The 19,602-nt window shown below is 37.1% G+C and overlaps 1 protein-coding gene across 4 annotated transcripts in view; it reads right to left on the bottom strand.

Annotated features, from left to right (window-relative positions):
• Positions 1–19,602, bottom strand: part of COPRS (coordinator of PRMT5 and differentiation stimulator) — a 168,436-nt gene that overhangs the window by 145,651 nt on the left and 3,183 nt on the right. For 2 of the 4 annotated variants that reach the window (XM_058172810.1, XM_058172808.1), the window contains 3 exons: positions 17,950–18,034; positions 14,709–14,924; positions 5,050–9,339 (listed from right to left, as the gene is read on the bottom strand). In XM_058172810.1, the coding sequence (XP_058028793.1) occupies positions 9,167–9,339; positions 14,709–14,924; positions 17,950–18,034 (474 nt within the window). In that variant the 3' untranslated portion in view covers positions 5,050–9,166. Of the gene's footprint in view, positions 1–5,049; positions 9,340–14,708; positions 14,925–17,949; positions 18,035–19,602 lie in introns of those variants that run through there. The other 2 variants (XM_058172809.1, XM_058172811.1) reach the window with 1 other exon arrangement.

The raw sequence follows: 19,602 nt of genomic DNA, 5'->3' as shown, positions 1-19,602 counted from the left end.
ACCCCGTGGGACGGACTTCCCTCGGACTTGACAATTACCTGACCTTAGGACCTTTCATGAACTTAAAACTTATTTATTTCATATGGCTGGACTAGCCTGATTTTTATTTTTATTGGATGGGTTTTTAAAATTGTGTTATTTTATAGGGGAGTATGTTTTTTAACATTTTGGGCATTTAAATTAGTTTTTTAAGGGTTGTTTTAAATTATTGTGTGTATTTATATTTTATCTGCCTGTTCACCGCCCTGAGTCCTTCGGGAGAAGGGCGGTATACAAATTAAAATATTATTATTATTATTATTATTAGGATGACCAAGAGCAACGTGCATGAGCTCATTTGCAGTGGTGATAAGTACACCTTTGAAAGACCAGAAAGATCAGAGCAGGGGCAAATTGTCATGGAGAAAATCTATGCGATCACTAAGACTCAGCCAGGACTTGATGGCACATAATCAATCAATTAATAATCAGTCAATCAATCTCATTAAGAGCTGGAGGCTATTTAGATGCTGAAAGTTGGAACCCGAAGGACGGTCAGTAACACTTTCTCAACCTGGCTTCCGGTATCTGTACCTGTCCTAGCCAATCCTGAGGCTTTATACTGTCTACAAATCACAGAGGCTGATTTTTGGGGCCAGCGTTCCATCCTGCATCTGAAAAGAGGGTTGGGACTTGAACACGTGCAAAACACAGCTAGTTTCCCAGCTAACTTCAGGCTGCCAACTACACATTTTCCGTTCTGGCTCCCCAGAGTATTTTGCAAACAGTATTTTTTCTTAAGACGTACAGAGTGCTGGAACTTATCATCCTCCTCAATCTAGTGACCTCTGAGACTCTGGGATTTAGCCTGGAAACTCCAGGCACAGCAGATGGTTCAGAGAGCTGCTGTGCTCAGCATTTTCTTCCCGTCTCTGAAATTATTGACATGCCCTATTTTACAGCTAGAGATGCAGATAGCCACCGAGACATTTGCAAGTTAAGCAGACTCATGATGTAACTAACAGCAGACAACAACAAAACTACTACTTCTGCTTCTTTGGAGGGGGAGGAAATTAAATTGAAACAGATGCCTAGCGTAATTATCTCTGGTCATTAAGGGCATTTTCAGATTGATGACTGCTAACCTTAACTGGTCAAAAGACATGGTGCAGCAATTCAGGTTTCTTTATTCTGTAATAAATGGAAAATTAAGAATAGAAAAAATAGAAGGGTTTCAAGTAGTGGGTGTTGGCCTCCAGGCCCCTCATAAAATTCAGTGAATCAGGCAGGGCAATAGTGCAATAAACACCTTACTTAGAAGCACTCTAAGCATTTAATCTTATTAACAAAAAGCACAAATAGCACATTGACTGAAAGGTTGTGAGTTTAAAAACCAGGAGAGTAAAAGCCAAGGGTGAGGAATGATTGCATACTCTCCACATTACTGGGGAAAGGTGAGAAAATATGTGCCGGCGGAATAGTTTAAAAAAACAAAACACTATTGCACATCAATGATTATGTAGAAAGCTATTCGGTCTGGCTTCAGTCCCAGTTTCCCATAAAGACTATCCCTTTGATGACCTTCTGTGGGATGGGGGACAAAGGAACTGAATCTCACTGATCTTCCTGGGCTTCCCAGTTAGTTTTACATCCTTCAGGTCCAGGATTTTAGGGACAGGAATGAAAGCATCCTTTTCCCACAAATTCTTATCTGCATAAGAGATTCTAGAAAAGGATGCCTTAGGGATCTCAGTTCTGTGGGTGCTGACTCATGTTTATCTCTTCAACATGGAGCCCTGGCATACAATGAATTTTTCGTGTATTTTCATGACTCAAGACATTACCAGATGATCTCTGGCAAACTTTCAAATTATCTGCTTCCTCCTCCTCCTTGCAAAAGGAAGGCTTTTCCCCTCCCTTCACCCCACTTCAGGAGTAGATGGCAACATTTCATTGCCTCCTGTTTCCAAAGATGTGATGCTCCCACCAGAGAAAATGCCATTTATTTTCCTGGCCTCTCGGCAGTGAACCACCATGCTTGACTCGGTCCTGGAAAAACTGCTTTTCTGGCATGAAACTCTTCCTGGGTTGGTTACAATTTGTAATGTAGCCCACCAGCAGAGCTGAAGTGGCATTACATAAAGAAGGCTTTACGGGCTTCTCCATGGATTTTCTTGATTGCTTTAAAAAAAACCATTTTCATCTCAGGAGGTGCTTTTTGCCAATTACCAGCCTAATATACTCATGCACACAAAGCGATAAATTCACGAGTAACATAGGTGAAGGAGAGAGGAAGCTGGACACTGTGAAGGAAGGGGGAAAAGGTTGTTGTGTATTTTTGAAGATGTAAAACTTGGAATGAGAGCAGGGGATATTATATTCTACACCTGGCAAGCTAGACAGCATGAATGCTGACATCCTTACATTCTACATTCAACTACTGGGTAGCTTCAGTAAAAAGGTTGATGGTTGAAGGGAAGGGACCTTTGCAGGATCAAGTGTTGCAACCATTCAAGGATTTTCATTGTATGGTTTTAATGTTATCTTGATCGTTCAATGTGTATATTTTTACATGTTTTTGTTTTAACTTAAGAGCAAGAAGCTAGTTTACTGTATGTTTCTACCTACGTTGAGGAAAGTCTGAAGCCATTCCCTTCTTTTTTCTTCTTTTTTCACTTCTTGCTTTTTTTGATCTCATCTCCTTCCCAATTTTTCCCTTTTGTTATTTTGTATTTTATATATTTTTTGAAATGTAATAAAGTTTTTTTAAAAAAAGACTTGCAATTATTCAGGCAACCCCTTTTTTGTTCTCTAGATGATCAGCCCCTTCTTGAGAGAAATGGACAGTCTAGAAACAAGCAAGCAAGCAAGTGTAAAGGGAGGGGGGGAGTAAAATAGCAAAAATCCTACACAATTCCGAATATTTCCTTCCTAGAGATTTAATGTGACTTATAGCATTGCCCTGCCATTGCTGTGGCAACAAATCACTAATGAAGACAGGCTTTATATCATCACAGCACAGCTAGGTGACACTACACGATAAATCATTACCGAAGAAATGATCTCTTATAATAATGGTGAATAAATAAGGGCAAAGAAATTAAAACAACCCAGTGTGATCCTCCAGATGTTGGACTGGAGTAGACACTTCCTTTATTGAGGAATGGGTAAGTTGCCTCACGAGGCTAGCTCTCTCTCTCTTATCCTCTACTCATGCACCTTAGAGGGGCCTCTAGACTTAGTTGTGCACCAAAGCTCCGGTTTTCATCTTGCTAAACTTGTTTCACAATCTTGATATTAGACCGTTTCAGTGGTCTACGCAGGGCTGTCTTTCAAGATGGTTTGTGAACAAAAATTAATTCAAAACTACCGTATTTTTCAGAGTATAAGTTTAGTATAACCTTAGTTTTTGGGGAGGAAAATAGGAAAAAAAAAATTCTGCCTACCAGGTGTTCATCTGGCTAGTCCTTAGCCTGGTCAGCTTCAGCACATTAGTTCGCTCGCTGGTTTTGAGGTTAGGGCTGGTTGGAGCTAAAAAACAGCTTCTAAAGCACAGCTGATCTTCAGAGGGAGCTCCAGTGACTAAAGCAAACCAAGTGCAGAAGGGGTAAGAGAAGGCAGCAGCTGTTCCAGGTAGCCATTTTGGGCACCACAGGCAGGGTTACATTTGGAGTATAAGACGCACCCAAATTTTCAGCCACTTTTAGGAGGGAAAAAAGTGTGTCTTATACTCCAAAAAATATGATTGGTCTTGCATTGAAATGATGCAACATGAACTGTTTTTTGGTATGTTCATCATATAAAATTTAGGAAATTATTTTCTGTAATTCCTTTTGGCCTGCTGAATATGTAGTAAAGATCTATGCTTGGAAACTGAATATTACTATATAACACTTATTCCCCAACCTGATGTCATTCAGAAGCTTGGATTATGATTCCCATTATTCATAGCTAGCAGGATAGGCATGTTGGCTGCAGACAATTACTGTCCAAAAATTGGGAAATACTTTTCTACTGAATGGAATATGCTGTTAATTAGAAAACATTCATGCAAAATATTTTATTTTTATCCATGCCCTAGCTTCCAACCCATTTCCAATTGCAATTTAAAAGTGCCAGCTCTACTCTTTATATTTTTAAAAAGGTAGGCCCAAGTTTTCCTTCCCAAAAATGAAAATAAAAAATATTACTCTGTCATTTGAAAAAATATAGTTGCTTGTTTCAGAGCCAAGGATTCCTGTCACTCTAAATCTTGCTGCCCATATATAGCATGCTTTTGCTATGCATCTCAAGTGGGACTCTGTTGTGCCATTGTTCCTTCAGCTGTACCACACAATGCTGAAAGAACAACATTGTCGCATTCCCCTGGCTGAAATTCAGATATCACCAACTGCAGGAAAAGCCACTACCAACTGCCACACCAAATATGTCAGAGCTATTTGCATTGTCTGGGCACTCTATTCAATATCCTTTTTTATATTCCCCCTTCCTCAACCTATTGATGTAATGAACACTAGATGGCCAGAAAGGGTTTACATATTTTCACTTCAACCTAATAATATGAGAAGCCATGTGAATCTGTGGAGTGTTCTTGTATATCCACAAAATTTTTCAAATGTTTTTAGTTGACTCATTGACCACAAGATGGCACCAAAACATTGGTGTTTGCATCACTTTACTGCCATCTAGTGATCACTTGTGCAGCTGCTGGGTAAAGTGCTGAAGAGTTTACAGTAATCAAAGTTTTTTTCGTATTTTTCATACCGATGCCTAGTATTTTAAGTATTACTTTTTATTATTGTAGCTGTATTTTTAAATAAAATTACTATTTAATAAAATCAAACCATCTCCTCCACATAATCTGCTGAAGTCATCTTTGGACGGTCTTGGTAGAAGGCTGAAGATGAGACAGAAGCAACGTTGTGAGGACATATCCTTTGGCAACTCCAAAGGCTGAGAAGCAACTCCACACCAGGACAAAGAGGCTGAATGCCAGGATAAAAAAAAAATACTGTGTATATGTGTGTATATATTGTTATTTGTGTGTATATATACATACAGTGCTTAAATTATATATTTTATATACATAGACATATCAATTATGATACACATACATACACCAACAGATATACATACACACTTGACTTTTATACAGAAGTTTATGAAAATAAGCTTGAAAGAACTGATTGACTCAGTCACCCACTGAGTTGACAAAGTCCAATATTTCAACCATTATATTGTAGAGTTTTGCTTTTCTCTATATAATTATGTTAATTGTGGGGATTTCTGCATTATGTGTTTATCATCTTGTTTTTTAAAAGTTGGTTTTTGTTTTAAGTTGAAAGGGGGTCTCATAAGTATTTTAAATAAATTCCCCACAAATGTGTAATTTAGTATTAAGCATTGATTTTATTACTACCACCAACTTTAAAATTCATGGAGGATAAGGCAATCATTTTCATTACTCCTAATGCCTTACACTACTTCCAATATCAGAAACTTACCTGTCACAAAGAGAAACAGCAAATTGTGCAGGTTTTTGTATAGTATAGCAAGTACAATTAGAATATAATAAAATAAAAAAAGGGAAACTGAGGTACAAGGTTCAGTCTGCTTCCTAATTTCCAACTAGTTAATTTTGAGCTATTAGAAAAATATAACCTGCACCTGGGCCCATGGGATTGTGCAAACAAGGAAATTCAATGTTTTGAAGCTAATGCAAACAGACCCTAAAAATTTTACTTTTAATCCTTGGAGGTGGACAAGACATACATCCTTCAAAAGTATATATTTTATATATTTAGCTGAACAAGGACTCATTTCATCTCAACATTTTAGCAGAAGCTTTTGTTGTTTGAGTAGAGTGCATCACTTTTGAACAGCCACATTTTGGAAAAATAAGGCACAAACTTACTGTGGCCTGGATGACTGCTGCCCTCTATAGGTTTTACTGCATAGACTGCAACAATGAAAATCTAAAATAATACAAAAAGCGGAAGTCTGCCTATGCATGCACATATACCATAGATGTTTTGAAAGACTGAATAACAAATAACAAAAATTTTATGGATGGATGCAGATTGCTAAATACATAGTAGAGGGAAGCATTCAATAGCCTAAATTGGTATCTAAATGTGTATACAGGTAGTCCTTGACTTACAACCACAACTGGGACCAGAATTTTCACTGCTAAGCAAAGCAGTTAAGTAAGTTGTGCCCAACTTTATGACCTGTTAGACAGAGAGGAATCTTACACAATAGATATCCCCCATCCAAAACAGCACAGTTGCATAAAACGTGGGGTGGGCAAATATGTCCATCTGGGAAAAAATAAAGGAAAAATTAATACCCTAATAATAAGCCCAATCGGGCTTTTGAGCCCATGGGAATAAGGCTGAGTGCTTATTTCAGGGTTCAAAAAATATAAGACAGGGTCTTATTTTGGGGGAAACACGGTACTAGTATAACATACTAGTTACTATTTTTTTCTATAAATTTTTAAAATAATATCTTATATTAGTATTAGGACATTGGTAGAGCCATTACAGTAAAAATAACCAAAAACCTTATAAATATATACAGTAATCCTTGTAGAATTCTAAGTAAAATACACAAATTTACTTCACACTTCAACCAGAATCTCTTAACTCAAACATCAACTAGCAGGGTGAGGTCGGAGCTTTGACAGGTATATTAACCTCATTACAGAGGTGTCAGTCCTCTGTCAATAATGCTATTGAAAAAGAACAATTGGGGGGTGGGGACTAGAAGCCCTGAATGTGGTCCCTGTCAGTCATAGCCATAAGACAGAGCCTAGTCATCAGCAAAAGAGGCACAGCAGAATTAGGTGGCCAATTAGAGCTGGACAGACCTCTGATTGTATTATTCTCATTCCCATGTCCACTGTAGATGGGTTTTATGGCAAGACTTGGGCCAGGGAAACAAAACACACCTTTTTAACAATGGATGATTTCAAGCTGCTTCAGGTTACCAGGCGGACATGTTAGCAAGGTATCTTTGGATAGCAATCTGTAGGACATGAGGACAAGCCCATAGTCTACACTCTTAGTAGAGAAAAGTAGATGGAATCTGTTTAAGTATGTCATGGCTAGGAGGGAGTAGGTGCATTATTTACCCCATCCCACAAAATCAAGTAAACAATACTTGGGTTTATCTGAATATTTTGGTTTGGTAATTTCTTATGCCAAAACATACAATTTTTGAAGTATAAAATTATAACTAACCACAATCATAAAGAGCAATTCAAGACTCTCTTCATAGCATTCCAAAAAAAATCTAACCTCTTACTGGTCACGTCTGGGGCTTTTTATAAAACAAAATATTTCTCTGCCTTTGCAAGCAACAAGAAAAATTCTTCAGAGCAGCTGAAAGGCTTGTCTACATTCCCTCAACCTTGAGGTCATGAGGCATGGCAAGAATGCTGCAGGGGCAGTTGATCTTGTGGCTCATCAACCCCACCCATCTCACTATATACTTTGGCACACCCTCTTCCAAAAAAGAGAACTTCCTAATCTTGAGAAGCACCAACCTGGGTGGTTGACATACAGCTGTGATGTGGGCACGCGCGCCGGCACCAGCTGCTCTTTTGGTTTCCTGTGCACATATTCGCACTGGCCAGCGGGTTTCTGGTGCTCTGGCACATGCAAAGACCAGCTGGCCAGCGTGCATGCATGTGCCAGAAACCCAAAGACCAGCTGGCTGGTGCGCATGCACCTGGTCTTTGGGTTTCCAGCACTCCAGCGCACGCACTTGCACGCACATACACACACATTCCGGTTTGGGCACTCAGTGCCGAAAAGGTTCGCCATCACTGACAGAGGCAGGAGAGAGATCCCTTGTCTTCCCCCACCTCCCAACTGGGCCCTTGTGGACTTGTAGAGTAGAACCAAATAATCTAGTCCCTAGATGCTGTTCTAGAGTCTAAAAGATTAAGTTTATAGCGTTTCTGGAATTTTATCATACATGTATCTTGCATATTCAGAGTATCTATCTATCTATCCATCCATCCATCCATCCATCCTAAATGCAATGAAATTTTCTACAGTGAGGACAGTCTAAACAATTAATAGTTCTAAACTGTCCTCACTTTATTAGGATAGTGTAGAAAATTTCATTGGATTTAGGATGGATGCCAATCTTTATTTATGTATCCATATAGCCACTATCAATTAGATTTCTATTAAGTTTGCATACATAAATCATATATGAATTGATACAGTAAAATTATAGGTGAAAATGGATTATACAGTGAAAATGTATTCTCTGTGCCCCTATTATACCTAAAAGACTGATATTGCAATATTGGGAAGATAAATGTATAGTCCCATTCACTCAATGGATTGAAGACCTGATTACATTTGCTACCTATGAGGACTGCCTACAGATATAGACTTCGTATGGACAAATAAAAGGAAAATGAGACTCATTTACTCAAAGTACAGAATGTTTTAAAAAAGCATGATAGTCATATAAATGTATTAGAATATATATTGTTCTAATAACATATTAAAATCTTCTTTCTCTTTTATCTTATTTCACTTATTTTTAAGGAGGATAATGTATTTTTAATTTCTTTTTCCTTTTTGTTATTATTTTAAAAGCAATATTTTTAAAAAATAAATCAGCTAATATGGACATAATTATCCAGACCCTAGCCAAACAGTATATTCTATCAGCATTTCTGCATGTTTATTATGTTAAATAAAACACATACATATGCTGTACAAAATGAAATAGCCTGTATTCCTGAAGAATAATCTTGTTACTATCCATCCCACCAGCATCCCAATGAACTCCAACATACCAAAACGTAGAACTATTGATTCAGAAACTCCTGTTGAGTGTCAAGAGATGGACATTAGTGTACATGTCAGTGTACATTAGTGTACTGTCATTTCAGTGAAGGCTTGCAAGACAAACCCAAAATTAAAACAAATAACAAAAAATAGTTAACAGCACTTTAACAGCAATAGCCACTTCACAAATTAAATCTAAATCATTTCAAGTTTGTTTAAACCAAAAAGTGATACAAAATTGCATCCATCCAGTTCCCTAATATTTCAGTACACTAGATTCTTAAAAGGCATCCAGTCATTTCCATTTTGTGCAGCTGAATGGAGAAATCTGATTTAGAACTTAGTGTTTTTGTCCCATTGCTGGGAATGTTTCAGTCAACAGCATCTTCAAATTGGCCGTCCTCTGTCACAGCTTTTAAGTGAATCAAAGTCAACGGTGCTACGTGGTGTAAGCTTGGGTCATACAGAGGTTCTTCTTGAACTGAATAGGATGCCTGTCCATTGCCATCCCAGAAACTTCCACAGTAGATAATATCGTCTAAATCTAAAGAGGCAATATGGGAACAATGTAAAAATGCACTATGTATATATATATATATATTGTTGTACAATGCTGAAGTTAATATATATGTAGATTGCAAAATTACCCAAGCTAAAGTTCTATTAATTTCTGAAGAAATGCTTTATTATAAATATTACTATGCTCATTTATATTCAACCTTTCCTCCAAGGAGCTTAAGGTAATGATGCTGGGAACATGCTATTTTCTCGTTATTAAAAGAAAGAGTAAACAAATGTGTTCTACAACCAATATGATTAGAAAGCTCAGTTAACACACAGAAGTAAATATTACAGCAACTATAAACAAAACTTATTATTCTAGGATTCAATTATCCACTTCATCCAGTTAAACCAGGAATAGAAGTCATAAAATCTTCATGTTACAGAAAAATGTAACTAAATTAACTTATACAAAAAAATTGTTTTCAATTTCAATGTAAACACTACACATGCTTTTAATTTATGGGCCATATTTTATGAAGGACTACTAATCGACACACTGTGAAATCTTGCAATACTCAGTAACTCATTTCCTTTCCTTCTCCAATTCATACTTGCTGCTAAAAAAATTCAGCAAGTTCTCGTGAGAAAAAAAGGATTTATGTTTGCTAGCATAAGACTCAGAAAAATAATGCTAGAGACAAGAAAAATGTGCATTCCTTAAATGATAATATGCAACTCTTCTCCCTATCACACCAGTAGTTTAACGTTTTAAAGAAATGAAGAAAAACGGCAATTAAAAGAAGAAAAATCTTTGCCATTTAGAAAAAATATGTATTTCATCCTTGTTACATTACTTTTAGGCAAATCCTCCTGATAATTACATTAAATTCTGATAAAATTTCAGACTTCTACAGAATTATTGAAAACACAGGCTTGTTCTTTAAAACACTAAGAAATAAGACAAATCAAGATCAAAGGAATACAAAAATAATAATAAAAGTATCTGAGACAGTTTGTTCTTTTGCTAATTGAGCCAAAGGATAAAATGGCACTACACGTAAATCCTTGTTTAAAAACCCCTTGTTCATTGACCATTCAAAATAAATGATGGTGATAAACAAGTGGCACTAACAACAGGTCCTCAAAGCTAAAGCCATCTCACCACTTCCAGGGTCATGTGATCACAATCTAAGTGTTTGACAACTGGTTTGAAATAATATGTGCATTATGCCTATCGGTATGTATTGTTTAGAATGGCTCCCTCTCTGATCACACAATCAAGGGCTTCTCCCAAGAGCATTGGAAAGCTGAAAGATGGCAGCAAGTGGCAGTCACGTATGTCAATAAGCAAAGCAAAATGGTTGAAAATACAATTTACTTGCAGATGAACTCTCCAGCCCACTTTTCCTATTTAATATAGGATTTTTGTTCATTGCTGAACAGTCCAGTAGAACAGCATCCCAAGAATCCCAGAGGACCTTTCTTTTTTTAATGGCAGTTGCATTTTTTGTTTTTGAGTCAACCAGAAAAATAGGTAGCCCTATAAACTGAATAAATGCATAAAGTATCACATGTCTGCAGAAAATAAATATGTGATGTCACCACAGGCACATTTAAAATAATACACAGAACTATTATTGTTGTTATGTTTTTTATATTGTTGGATTTTTGTATTGCGAATTTTTGAATTATATGCTAGCTGCCAGGAATCACTATTGCAAGACAGGTAGCCCTATAAATATATTAAATTAATTAATTAATCTATAATACCATAGTTTTACATGTCTATAATAGTTCATTCATCTATTCTGTCTATTATTTAATGGTTTATTTAATTAGTTGACATAACCATTAAATAATAGACAGAATAGATGAATGAACTATTATAGTTATCTTCAAAAGAGAGGCAGAAACATTATTCTATATTTCTTATACAGCACTGTATTCCTTACCTGGGGGAAGCAACCTGGGTAGAACACAGAATAAGTTATTGAAAGTGTTATATTGTCAGGCCTGGAAACCATACTAGAGTTTAGGGTTCCAGACGCTGCCACATTTTCCCCTGAGGGGAAGAAGGGGGGCTGAGGGGTATGGTAACATTCTTCAAGCGGTCAAGGTCGGATGGTGTTCACATCTGCAGGAAGAGTGGCGAGTAGATATTCGAATGAACTGGGAGAACGTGGGACCATGTGACCATCAAAGGGGTCAGGGGAGTGGGACTCTTGGGGTTTGTATAACTGGGAAAAGAATCCGGAAGTTCAGTTTTGGAATTTCACTCATCGTGTGCCAGTTTCCTCATGCTAGTAAAGAACTCTGAAAAACAATGGCTTCTGAGTTTTTTTATGCAGAAGAGGTTTTTCTGGAACCTTGACATTATTCCAAAACTCATAACTTTCTTTTGCTAACGGTACCCCCGCCTCCGCTCAGAGGGGGCCCGTTAGGGGGGTGCTGGGCCCCAGCCTCCGCAACCTCCACAGTGGTGCAAAGAGCCAGCGAAGATGGAAGGGCAGCAAGCTGAAAGCGTGGAAGTAGCACAGAAGCTTGAATCTGACGATTTAGTTGAAATCACCTACTTCCCATCGGAAGATATGACTCAAAAACCCGAAGTGGTAGAGCCTGCTTGTCAGCTTGGAGCACGGCCCAAAGACTCCGATTCATGGGTAAGCTGTCGTTCGGGAGAAAACATTTCCCCGGGGCGGAATGGAGAGCCCCCTCCCTCTTCTCAACCTCACTGGAGGTCAATTACAATATTTAGTCCACTGGAAGGGATATCCATTATCTGAATCTACTTGGGTCAAAAGTTGGAAAGTAAATGCGGACAATTTGATTAAACAATTTCACGACACTTTCCCTGACAAACCTAAAAAACCTCTTGGAGAGGGGAGGGGGGGGTAGAAGGGAAGTGTGGACCACTGACACTCTTCTTTATTAACTCTTTGTTTTCTTTCCTAGGATATAGCTTCTTTTCCAAGGGGGGACGCCTGTCAGGCCTGGAAACCATACTAGAGTTTAGGGTTCCAGACGCTGCCACATTTTTCCCCTGAGGGGAAGAAGGGGGGCTGAGGGGTATGGTAACATTCTTCAAGCGGTCAAGGTCGGATGGTGTTCACATCTGCAGGAAGAGTGGCGAGTAGATATTCGAATGAACTGGGAGAACGTGGGACCATGTGACCATCAAAGGGGTCAGGGGGGTGGGACTCTTGGGGTTTGTATAACTGGGAAAAGAATCCGGAAGTTCAGTTTTGGAATTTCACTCATCGTGTGCCAGTTTCCTCATGCTAGTAAAGAACTCTGAAAAACAATGGCTTCTGAGTTTTTTTATGCAGAAGAGGTTTTTCTGGAACCTTGACATATCTTTTGAACATATCTTTTCAAACTAATATTGGATCACCTATTTCCCTTAATTTAACAGTAACAGAGTTGGAAGGGACATTGGAGGTCATCTAGTCCAACCCCCTGCTCATGCAGGAGACCTGTACTAGGGATTCGAACTGCTGATCTTTCTGATCGACAAGCTCAGTGTCTTAGCCACTGAGCCACCTAAATAACTTAAAATAGAATGCCTATCACACATTCCTATTTGAAAAAGTGGGACCTTTTGTTTCTATCATGACAAGACAGTTATGAGTAAGAATTAGTATCCACTAGGATACAGCCCAATGATAACTGTATTACAGAAATATTGGGATCCTAAATTTAGCAGATTGTTGGATATCAATTATAACACTTGATGTTATCTTTTTATAAAGCTAGATCAGAAACATAAACACTAAGCGCATTTCTTTAGAAAGAGGGTTGTGTCCTATTACTGTATAACAAGCTAATTTGTTAAATGCAAAAATACAGTAAATTCCTAGCAATCATTTTTCTCCTTTTAAAGGGAGGCAATTCATTACATGTGCAGCAGATGCTCTATACATTTACCTTATAATTTTAAAGTATCGTATATATATCTGTCTGTTAATTTGTACCAGTGGTGAAATCCAATTTTTTTTTTTACTACCGGTTCTGTGGATGTGGTTTGGTGGGCGTGGTGTGGCTTGGTGGGCATGGCAGGGGAAGGATACTGCAAAATCCCCATTCCCACCCCACTCTGGGGCCAGCCAGAGGTGGTATTTGCCAGTCCTCTGAACTACTAAAAGTTTCTGCTACCGGTTCTCCAGAACCTGTTAGAACCTGCTGGATTTCACCCCTGGTTTGTACATTCATAAAATGAGAGTGTACATGTACTAATGCTTTATAGAGTTTCTTGGCAATAACCTAGTATATATTTCACTATCAAATGCTATTCTTCCACTTCAAAGAATAAGTTAGTATATTATTATCCTAACATTATTGTAGGTATTGTATTTACATTACTTGATTAACAGAAAGAAGGATGGTTTGTATCTTGACTAAATGATTTTTTAATTCAAAACAATTATAAAACTAAAGTTACAGCTCTGGTTAGAAAGAACTTGTGTCTTCAAATAGGGTTTTGCAAAGAACTCTGTCACTGAAACTACACAACTATCCTAAACTTACAGGCCAACTGTGTATATTTAAGAGAAAATTACTGAAGGACTACTATGGAACCATTATCAATAATTAAAATTGCAATGAAATTAAATTATCAGGGGGACAAGTATTTGTAAAATATGCAAAGAAAGAAACTCAGGAAGCAGTATAAATATTGGAAAAAAATCTTCACAATTTATGAAAAATCTCAAAGGTAATGAATAAAAAAAAGGAGATGTAGCTGCTATACCAGTTAATACCAGTTATTTACTAGCAAATAACTAGGCCTTTCTACTTAGGAGTTTCTATTATTTAATCCCAGGCCAGAGTATAATTTTAAGAATTAATATATTTATATTCTGATAATACAGCTTCTGTTAAATTAACCATAGTGGAAGTGCTTAGTTGCAATTCTCTCCTATTTTCTCTCTTAACAAGCTATAGGTAATCTACTGAACTTCAGAATTGTCCCCACTATAACATGACGTTTAGGATCAGAAAGAAGGTAACCTATGTATCTTGCAGGGAGCCACACTTACATACAATTAGATTTCTTCAATATATAACTCTATGCACATTTAACCTGAATATATGTATCTGACTCTAGGGAGCAGTGCTCATCTCTGCCTCACATCCAAAGAGCCAGCTTGAATAATGCTATAAGCCTTATTTGTATCAGAGATCAGTAACATTCTAGTATCTATTTAAAATTTAGATACAGCCTAGAATCACACTCCTGAAACATGACAGATACAACTCTGTTCTCCATTTTCTTATATGAAGTACCAAGAAATTCATGTATCAGTGCTTTAATTCGTCCAATGAAGAGTCTGACAAATACATGATGTATTTTTCCCAGTCATTAAGTTTCCTAACATGTTTGAAAAAAATCATAAATAAGCATTCCCTTACCATAAGAGTTTTTATTGTTTTCAGAGTCTTCCATCTCCTTATCCCAGTCCTCTTCTTCATACTGGATAACTGTTTTCATTTCAGGAAAAACAGTTTGGGTAGCTACATCGTAATCTTCATAATCTGATTTCCATTCTTCATTTTCTGATTGGAAGTCTTCAAAATCATCAGAGTCCTCAAGATTACTTATTTTTGCCTCCACTTTTTCTATTAGCCCTACAAACAAAGTAGCCAGTATTTAAAATATAAGAAAAATAAACAATCATAAGGATGATCTTATATATTGCGGGGGAGGGGTGGGGTGGGCACAGATAAAGTACAATCGGCGTTAGGCTGGCTCCATGAAATTTATTTAATATGACAGTTGCATTTATAGCTGGGTTTTGACAAGACAGCAACTACCTCCATTTATTACCCCTTGCCCATTTCACCAACCAAAATCAGGAGAAAGGATGGCAGTTACGGAGCCTGAATTAGCCACATGAACTGCAAAGCATGCACAACGAATACATTTTGCATTACCCTCAGATTTGCTGGATCAGTTTCAGGAACACCTGCTAACAATTTCAAACCCAGCAAAGGCCCAAGCCATGTATAAACATCTTAGACATCTTATCTTTCAGCCACTATTAATTAGTGCTAATGCAACATGCTGGAGAACATTTGCCTGCACCGCTCAGAAACCCAGGTATGATATACTGTATATGATAATGCAGGTTTAGTAACAGTTTTTAAAATCTACAGAGTGAGCAATTGCTCATGTTAATCAATTAACTGCTCAGAAAAAGCTTTAGAAAAAATTAACTGAAAGGAAAAAAAAAACCCAAGCCTTTGTCCAACAAATGTGTTGGGTTTTTTTTTCAGGCTGTGGAAAAGAATATTTCCCTATTTTGGAAGCTAATTGTTTGCTTGATATATAAGGGAACCAATATTTGAAAGCTAGGATTTCAGATGCTAGATGGAAAGATTGTAGTAAGTTATTTAGCCTTTTCTCTTCTAGATACCACATATTTTCTTCACTCCACCTCTACTACTGTTTTTCCATTCACATTCTTAAACAAATTGACCAATTGTAAAGCAGGAGAGCCCCCAGCAGTGATCTAATATCACCTAAGTTGCTAAAGGGAAATGCTGCTTTATAGGTCCCTGTCTTGGTGTCCCTTTTTAAACACATCAATAAAACACTTCAAACATTTGATGACTGGAGTTCTGTAAACATTCTCCTTCTCTAAAAATGGCAGAAATGGAAATCCTTGACAATTAGCCTACAAAATGAGTTTAAAACACAATATGCTCATTTCCTCATTATAAATTTTGGGATTGAATATATCAAGATAAATTTCTAGCAGAACGTAAGGAAGGTAGTGAGTCAGTGTGCCAATTTACAATTTCTAACAGAAAAATATAAATGTGAGCAAAGTCACCCTTTATACAAAGTCTTTATTTAAAACAATTCTTCAGTTTTATTTCAAGGAACAGACTCTGATGAAAAATGCCCCTCCCCCTTCATTGACCAGTGACCACTCTCTCTAATAACGATACAGTATGAACACACAATCACCCAGTCAGATAAGAATAGAGCTGGCTATCTTACTACAGACGTTCCAATCCATTAAGGCACAAGAGTTGCATTCCAGCACCCTGTGGTTCCATATTTATGTGGACCTCAGTGGTAGTTGCTCCAAACATCCTAAATTCCATCTAAATTCAGTGACAGATATTTGATAATGACGCTATATGCCAATGAACCAACTATCTTTTGCTTCCTAGGTGGCCCTTAAGAGAAGCTTGGGGCTTTAACAAAATAATAACCACAGGATATAAAATAAATAAATATTGTAAAAAGGGAGGTCTTATAAGCAACTATTTCCAAAACCAAGATTTAATCTTCCTGGGAAAGCAAGTCCCTTCAGATATCTATGCAAATAGGAAATAATAAAACTGAACATGTTCCAGATTTTAAATACCTTGGCATAATTTTTTAAGCTTCCAGAAGTTGAAGGGAACAAATTAGATCCATTGCTGCCAAAGCTAACAACAGTGCCAAGGCAATTCTGGGCTTTTTCGATTCTAAAGAGAGTAGTTCAATAATTGCTACCATCAAGCTTTTAAAAGCTAAAACTATATTTCATAACTTGTCTAATTCACAGGTATGTGCCTACAATGATCAAATGCTTTTTAGTACCACTGAATCCACAATAGTGATGATATCCAGATTTACTGATTAATAAGGACAGAATATTATGAGGAGAACCATGTTATATAATTTTGAATGGGAAAAATGATTTTAAATATATTTATATCTGAGTGAAGAAAATCAGACGTGGCTTCCTTAAACTATATTCTTGTTTCTTTTTCTATTTGTCCTAATATTGAAGCGGAGACACTTTGAATATTTTTCGTGTTCTATTTTATTTGCTATGTTCTAGTCTATTTCAGTTTATCTTATTTAAGGTTTCTTTTTAATACTAATTTTTTAAGTCTCTTGTGACTAATTCACTGCTTCTATTTTATGTGTGGTTATTTCTTCTGTGCTTCATTTTGCCAGTAAAAGGCTTAAATTAAGAACAAAATTTAGAAAATCCAAAAGTACGCCCAAATAGTTTGGTAAAATAAACCATGTTGCTGGATTTTGGCTCATTGAATTAAACCATAATAATGCCAGATTGCATTTCACATGGGAGCCTAGACAGGCTTAAGAAGACTGCCAGCAACAGTCAGTCACATTATATTTATGTAGACCATCTCTCACCAACTTGTTCATAATAGTTACTAATAGCAATAGCATTTAAACTTATATACAGCTTCATAGTGCTTTACAGCCCTAACTGCTTTATAGAATCAACACATTGTCCCCAACAATCTAGGTCATTTTCCCCATGCATTGCACTGCAGAACAGCTGATCAAGGACTGTAATTTGTAAATGTTAGTTTAGTTATAATTAAATTATAATTATAAATTATAATATAATTATAATTTAATTATAATTAGTTAATTATAATTTGCAATTATTAGTTGTAAATGTTGTACCTTTGATGAAGGTATTTTTCTTTCTTTTAGGTACACTGAGAGCATATGCACCAAAACAAATTCCTTGTGTGTCCAATCACACTTGGCCAATAAAATTCTATTCTATTCTATTCTAATTTAGTCCAACATGCAAATCCACTCATGCAGTGTATGTATTCTACTGAGCTTCTGTTTCCTCTTCTAGAAATGCAGTTACTTTTCTCTAAGTACCTTTCCCAGGTCTCCAAATGAATGCCTTTGCCTTCTTTACTTCAACTTCCTCCTGTTCAGTAATGGAGGATCCATTAACTTCAATCTGCAAGGCAGAAATGCTTATTTTTAAAAAAATTATTCCTATCTCCTATTGTTTTCATATAAATGCTCCCGAAATTGCTGGATAACAAATATAGCTCTTGAAAGTTGGATTAAATCTCTTTGTGAGAAAGGTTGGCCTCAAGTTCCTGTTATTAAAATATGGAATTGTAAATATATTTTAATGTTAACTTCATAATGAGAATATTAAACTTTAACTTGTTAGTTAACAATGACTTCTTCTTCTTGACTATCTTCTTGAAAAATAAAGCTTGTGAAGCTTGTAAGACCAATCTTTTTGTTTGTCATAAAGGGGCAGTTGCCATAAGAATACTGTAATATTCTGTTTCCTCAGTTCAGAATTGCAAATAATCTAATCATGAATTCTGAAACAGAAATTTTGCTTTTAATGTACAATGTATGCTCCCCAAACCTGAATAACTTAATATTGGTTAAAAGGGGGGGGGGTTGGGTAATAACCCACAAAACCACTACATCAGGAGTGTCAAACTCAATTCACTGAGGGCCACATCAGAATTGTCTTTGACCTGGGGGTGAGTGGCCAGAGTGGGCATGGCCAGCTTGATATCAGTCATGTTGGGGCTGCCTGTGGTGGCTTGAGCGCTCTGCCAGCGAAAACGGGTTCCTAAGCTCCGTTTTTTTACTGCGCTGGCCTCCTGCAGTCCTCTGCTAGCTCTGTTTTTGTTGGCAGAGGCACCGTGGGCCAGTCCTTCGATGTTTCCAGGGCAGCCCATGGGCCAAATCTAAGAATCCTGTGGGCCAGATCCATCCTCCAGCCCTTGAGTTTGACACCCCTGCACTACACAATCACAACAGATATATTTAAATACTTTCTGATAAGTAATTTTGGATAATGAAGGAAATGGTTGGGAAGCACTGATCTAAAGTAAGAAAAAAAGAAAAACAAATACTTCTCTACCCAGATAGTTTGAACCAGGGGTGAAATTACCTTCCTTACCGTTCCAGAAGTGTGTGTGCATTTTATATGCATGCGCAAACCTTTGTGCATGCGCAGAAGGTAAAAAACACATTACTTCCTGGTTAAAATCCAGAAAGTAATGACACCCAGGCAGGTGGGCAGAGCTTTGCTCCACCATCGCTACCCTATCGCCGAACTACCGGCCACGATCGCTACTGGATTGCACAATCCAGTCCGATCTGGCAGCATTTTACCCCTGGTTTGAACTTGACCAAGTGATAATGCTGTCTAATTTTTAGGAATAAACACTGAGAAATCCCTGATTAAAATGTAAATATTTTTTCAAAGAATAAAAATATCTACAGAAAATAGATGATTTCTCCAGATCAGGCATAGGCAACTATTTGTACTGCCTGGCATGTTTTAGAATTTTAAAAGGGTATAATGTCCATTTACAAAATGGCAGCCATCGATGGATTTGCCTCTTCACAAAATGGTTGTCACATACATGTAGCTAGTCACAAAACATATATCTATCAGAAGAAAACAGAGATTTCTCTGTTATACTATAGCCAAAGAATGCTCTCTATGAATTCAAAGTAGCTTTCTCTTTTTTTTTCTAGTCAGAAGAA

This window comes from Ahaetulla prasina, chromosome 2, assembly GCF_028640845.1.
Source record: "Ahaetulla prasina isolate Xishuangbanna chromosome 2, ASM2864084v1, whole genome shotgun sequence".
NCBI classification, from domain to species: domain Eukaryota; kingdom Metazoa; phylum Chordata; class Lepidosauria; order Squamata; family Colubridae; genus Ahaetulla; species Ahaetulla prasina.
This window is presented reverse-complemented; position numbering and strand designations above follow the sequence as displayed.